Source organism: Coregonus lavaretus (genome assembly GCF_964263955.1).
Source record: "Coregonus lavaretus genome assembly, chromosome: 34".
Lineage (NCBI taxonomy): Eukaryota > Metazoa > Chordata > Actinopteri > Salmoniformes > Salmonidae > Coregonus > Coregonus lavaretus.
The window spans coordinates 11,095,073-11,101,072 of NC_140021.1; the positions used below are offsets into that span (position 1 = coordinate 11,095,073).

At 43.7% G+C, this 6,000-nt stretch overlaps 1 protein-coding gene across 1 annotated transcript in view; it reads left to right on the forward strand.

The window, feature by feature from the left end:
• Window positions 1-6,000, forward strand: part of atp8a2 (ATPase phospholipid transporting 8A2) — a gene marked incomplete at its 5' end in the record, with an annotated part of 50,588 nt that overhangs the window by 26,271 nt on the left and 18,317 nt on the right. The window contains one exon of the mRNA XM_084152106.1: window positions 4,570-4,742. Coding sequence (XP_084008232.1) covers window positions 4,570-4,742 — 173 coding nt within the window. The remainder of the gene's footprint in view (window positions 1-4,569; window positions 4,743-6,000) is intronic.

The window sequence follows — 6,000 nt, forward strand, 5'->3', positions numbered from 1 at the left end:
ATGTACAGTCCTTGATTGCACCAATCTTCTCCAAAAACAGGTAGCATTTAGGAGAAAGGAATAGATGGAGTGAATTCAGACGGTCATTTGACAGTCTGCAGTATGTCTTATCTGTAGATGTATGGAAAAATGGTTAGTTTTACATTAAGATAATATGTGGTGTCATAAGTTACATAAACCAATGATGTATGATGATTTGCAAACTGTTTACTAATGACTGTTTGATAATGATTTATAATCAGTTAACAAGTGTTAATTTCAGTTCTGTTGGCCTGTCTGTGCTAGGATGGTCTATCTTCTGTGACAAGTAGCTGAGGGTTATTAGCACCGACGTGTTAGGCCATTACACTGTTTGCTGCCAGTTGGACTCATTGAGGTGTTTGCGTGCAGTGTGTGTGTGTGTGAGAGAGAGAGAGCGAGAGAGAGAGAAAGAGAAGCACAGAGTATTGGTTATTACTTCGGGAGTATAATTGTGATGATGTAGGTAGTCTGTCATATCTCATGATATTGTGACGTTCATCATAATATTGTAACAGCCCCTCTACACGAAACTACCGCATAATAACAGAGTGACAGACAGCCCCTCTACACCAAACTACCTCATAATAACAGAATGACAGACAGCCCCTCTACACCAAACTACCTCATAATAACAGAGTGACAGACAGCCCCTCTACACCAAACTACCTCATAATAACAGAGTGACAGACAGCCCCTCTACACCAAACTACCTCATAATAACAGAATGACAGACAGCCCCTCTACACCAAACTACCTCATAATAACAGAATGACAGACAGCCCCTCTACACCAAACTACCTCATAATAACAGAGTGACAGACAGCCCCTCTACACCAAACTACCTCATAATAACAGAGTGACAGACAGCCCCTCTACACCAAACTACCTCATAATAACAGAATGACAGACAGCCCCTCTACACCAAACTACCTCATAATAACAGAGTGACAGACAGCCCCTCTACACCAAACTACCTCATAATAACAGAGTGACAGACAGCCCCTCTACACCAAACAACCTCATAATAACAGAGTGACAGACAGCCCCTCTACACCAAACAACCTCATAATAACAGAGTGACAGACAGCCCCTCTACACCAAACTACCTCATAATAACAGAATGACAGACAGCCCCTCTACACCAAACTACCTCATAATAACAGAGTGACAGACAGCCCCTCTACACCAAACGACCTCATAATAACAGAATGACAGACAGCCCCTCTACACCAAACTACCTCATAATAACAGAGTGACAGACAGCCCCTCTACACCAAACAACCTCATAATAACAGAGTGACAGACAGCCCCTCTACACCAAACTACCTCATAACAGTGTGTTTGAGGTGATGTAATCCTGACAACAGGCACAAGGTTCTCCCTTTTTGAATTGAGGTGCTTACCTAAAAATAGTTAGTTCATTTATTTTCTTAATTGCTTTGAGTCACACACACGCAAAGACTTTGATTTGCAGAACTCTGACAACCTGTAATCTCCTTTAATCCTTTCATTCTGTTTGTGTTTTCTCCCCTGTTTGGGAGAAGGTAAATGCAAACAGGAATTCTGGAATACAAGAAAAACACACAGCCGAAGGCTGAGAAAACAAGAGAGGGGATTTTTCAAGAGAGAGGAGGGACAGCCCGCTGTTGTATCAGTTTTGGAGGGAATGTGTTTTGTGTGTGTGTGTGTACGTTTTGGAGCGAAAGCGGGGGGAAAAGAATGTGTATATGAGGGAAATAAAGGGAGTGTGTGTGATTACTGTGTATTTTCCCCCACACACTAGTCAGTTGACAGAGGGAGGGGTCTTCTCAATCAGTCCATGTCACAGGGATGAGCTGCGGTAATCGGACTGGAAATAACCCTGTCTTCTCTGTGGGTTCATCGTACCCATGAAGTGTGTATTCATGTCTGTGTGTTTGTGCCTGGGACTGTGGCTTTGTATGTCTACAATACAGTGAGCTCCAAAAGTATTGGGACAGTGAATTGTTATTTTTATTTGGCTCTGTACTCCAGCACTTTGGATTTGAAATGATACAAAGATACAATTTGTCCCAATACTTTTTGTCACCTAAAATGGACTATGTACAAAAAGTGCTGTAATTTCTAAACGGTTAACCTGATATGGATAAAATGTCCCCTCAAATTAAAGCTCATAGTCATTGTATCATTTCAAATCCAAAGTGCTGGAGTACAGAGCCAAAACAACAACAAATGTGTTCACTGTTCCAATACTTTTTTGGAGCTCACTGTATATATCTATATATATCAGTTGAAGTCGGAAGTTTACATATACTTAGGTTGGAGTCATTAAAACTCGTTTTTCAACCACTCCACACATTTCTTGTTAACAAACTATAGTTTTGGCAAGTCGGTTAGGACATCTACTTTGTGCATGACACAAGTAATTATTCCAACAATTGTTTACAGACAGATTATTTCACTTAATTGACTGTGCCTTTAAACAGCTTGGAAAATTCCAGAAAATGATATAATAATAATAATAATAATAATAATAATATGCCATTTAGCAGACGCTTTTATCCAAAGCGACTTACAGTCATGCGTGCATATATTTTTTTTGTGTATGGGTGGTCCCGGGGATCGAACCCACTACCTTGGCGTTACAAGCGCCGTGCTCTACCAGCTGAGCTACAGAGGACCACTGATGTCATGGCTATAGAAGCTTCTGATAGGCTAATTGACATAATTTGAGTCAATTGGTGGTGTACCTGTGGATGTATTTCAAGGCCTACCTTCAAACTCAGTGCCTCTTTGCTTGACATCATGGGAAAATCTAAAGAAATCAGCCAAGACCTCAGAAAAGAAATTGTAGACCTCCACAAGTCTGGTTCATCCTTGGGAGCAATTTCCAAACGCCTGAAGGTACCACGTTCATCTGTACAAACAATAGTACGCAAGTATAAACACCATGGGACCACGCAGCCGTCATACCACTCAGGAAGGAGACGCGTTCTGTCTCCTAGAGATGAACGTACTTTGGTGCGAAAAGTGCAAATAAATCCCAGAACAACAGCAAAGGACATTGTGAAGATGCTGGAGGCAACGGGTACAAAAGTATCTATGTCCACAGTAAAACGAGTCCTATATCGACATAACCTGAAAGGCCGCTCAGCAAGGAAGAAGCCACTGCTCCAAAACCGCCATAAAAAAGCCAGACTACGGTTTGCAACTGCACATGGGGACAAAGATCGTACTTTTTGGAGAAATGTCCTCTGGTCTGATGAAACAAAAATAGAACTGTTTGGCCATAATGACCATCGTTATGTTTGGAGGAAAAAGGTGAACGCTTGCAAGCCGAAGAACACCATCCCAACCGTGAAGCACGGGGGTGGCAGCATCATGCTGTGGGGGTGCTTTGCTGCAGGAGGGACTGGTGCACTTCACAAAATAGATGGCATCATGAGGAAGGAAAATTATGTGGATATATTCAAGCAACATCTCAAGACATCAGTCAGGAAGTTAAAGCTTGGTCGCAAATGGGTCTTCCAAATGGACAATGACCCCAAGCATACTTTCAAAGTTGTGGCAAAATGGCTTAAGGACAACGAAGTCAAGGTATTGGAGTGGCCATCACAAAGCCCTGACCTCAATCCTATAGAGAATTTGTGGGCAGAACTGAAAAAGTGGAGGCCTACAAACCTGACTCAGTTACACCAGCTCTGTCAGGAGGAATGGGCCAAAATTCACCCAATTTATTGTGGGAAGCTTGTGGAAGGCTACCCAAAACGTTTGACCCAAGTTAAACAATTTAAAGGCAATGCTACCTAATACTAATTGAGTGTATGTAAACTTCTGACCCACTGGGAATGTGATGAAAGAAATAAAAGTTGAAATAAATCATTCTCTCTACTATTCTGACATTTCACATTCTTAAAATAAAGTGGTGATCCTAACTGACCTAAAACAGGGAATGTTTACTAGGATTAAATGTCAGGAATTGTGAAAAACTGAGTTTAAATGTATTTGGCTAAGGTGTATGTAAACTTCCGACTTCAACTGTATGTATATACTGAACTTTGTGAAAGTGTGTTTCTGTTTATAGTTTAAATGTGTATGTATGCATATCCTGTAAATGTGTGTTTGTGTGTGGATTAAGTCTTGTATTCCACAAATTTGTGTGTGGATTAAGTGTGTGTTCTGTGTTTGTGTCCTGTAAGTGTGTGTGTGTTCTCCTGTGTGGGCTGTCTGGCGGTGTGTTGCGTGCCTGCCTGTCCACATGGTTCTCATTAGAGTCTATGGGATGTTTGTTTTCTCTATTAGTCCCTGTTTCTCCATTATAAACGGCTCCTTCAAAACTGCCCCATAAACAGCCTGTACACTCTGCTCTGCCTGGTCCAACAGACACAACAAGGACTGCACGCATATACTGTGCGTCTGTATGTGTGTTTTATGCGTGTGTCTGTGTGTGTTGAGGTTCCATTGTATACCATTACATCTCTCTTTCTGCTTCAAACCTGTAGATGTGTGTAGAATATATACAGTTTGTGTGTGTTGAGTTTAACCCCCTCTTTCTCTTGCCCTCACCAGGCGACACGTGCCACCCTGACAGCCCACTGTACGTCTCTGGGTGACTCTCTGGGGAAGGAGAATGAGTTGGCTCTGATCATCGATGGACAGACCCTGAAATACGCCCTCTCCTTCGAGCTCCGCCAAGCCTTCCTAGACCTCGCCCTGTCCTGCAAGGCCGTCATCTGCTGCAGGTGAGAAATACATGCACACGTGCAAACACACACCCTGTTCTGCAACTGCTTCAGGTCACACACACACACACACACACACACACACACACACACACACACACAGGGAGCATGGAGAGTGTAGTACTGTGTGTTAGGGTGTGCTTGGTACTTAATGTATGTGCTGCCTCTAAAGGATCTGGTTGTGAGTTAAAGGTTGCAGGTTGCCAAGGGTTAGTAAATAACTGTAGATGATAAAGGCTTGGCATGCAGATCAGAGGGTTAGGGTTAAAGGTTGCAGGTTGCCCAGGGTTACAGTAGTAAATAACTGTAGATGATAAAAGCTTGGTATGGCGCTCAGAGGGGTTAATGTAATACACCGCACCGCATGGAAATGTCAAAGTCATGGCTCACTTATCGCTATTATCACACACACACACACACACACACACACACACACACACACACACACACACACACACACACACACAAGTAACTGACTCGCTGTAGCATAAAAGCCATATCCGGACTCGGGTCTCCAAGGCCTTACAAAATGCCTCCAGCACCCCCTCCTCCCTCCCTCCCTCCCCTGTCCTAGATCCCCCTCTTTCTTCCTGTCTTCCGCCTGATCCCCCCCGGCCCACTCATGGCAGAGGTGACTGTGATCCTCTCCTCCTGGTGTGTGTGTTGTTTGTAAGGGGTGGTGGGTTCAGGCAGGGCTCTATGCTTGGGTTCCTGACTTCACACTGTTTAAACAGCCACTTTAAACTCCTAATTTTGTCTTCAACTCCACCATGATGAACATTTAGCCTCTTTCATCTACCCTGAGCCGCTATTCTCAAACGCTTTTTTGTGTGGGGGGGACATTGAAGGATTTTTTGTTGAGTCACTGTATTTATACTATAGTGTCCTAAACCCTCCTTCTGTCTCTCATGCAGACAGACACGCAGACTGACACGCAGTCTGACACAGACACTCAGACAGACAGACAGACAGACAGACAGACCTCAGAGAGCAGAGGCTCATCTCTCAACATCAGCTTCTCCAGCCAAGTCTCTCTCTGAGGGTTTCCCCTTGGAAAGTGTGTGTGTGTGTGTGTGTGTGTGTGTGTGTGTGTGTGTGTGTGTGAATGAATACTAAGCGGACCACCCAGCTCTGTGGTTTCAGCTTGACCGGGCCACGGTTCTGCTCAGAACACACAGACTATATTTATGACCCGTGGGCTTCCCGCTGGCCTGCCGCAGGTGTGTGTGTGTGTGTGTGTGTGTGTGTGTGTGTGAGA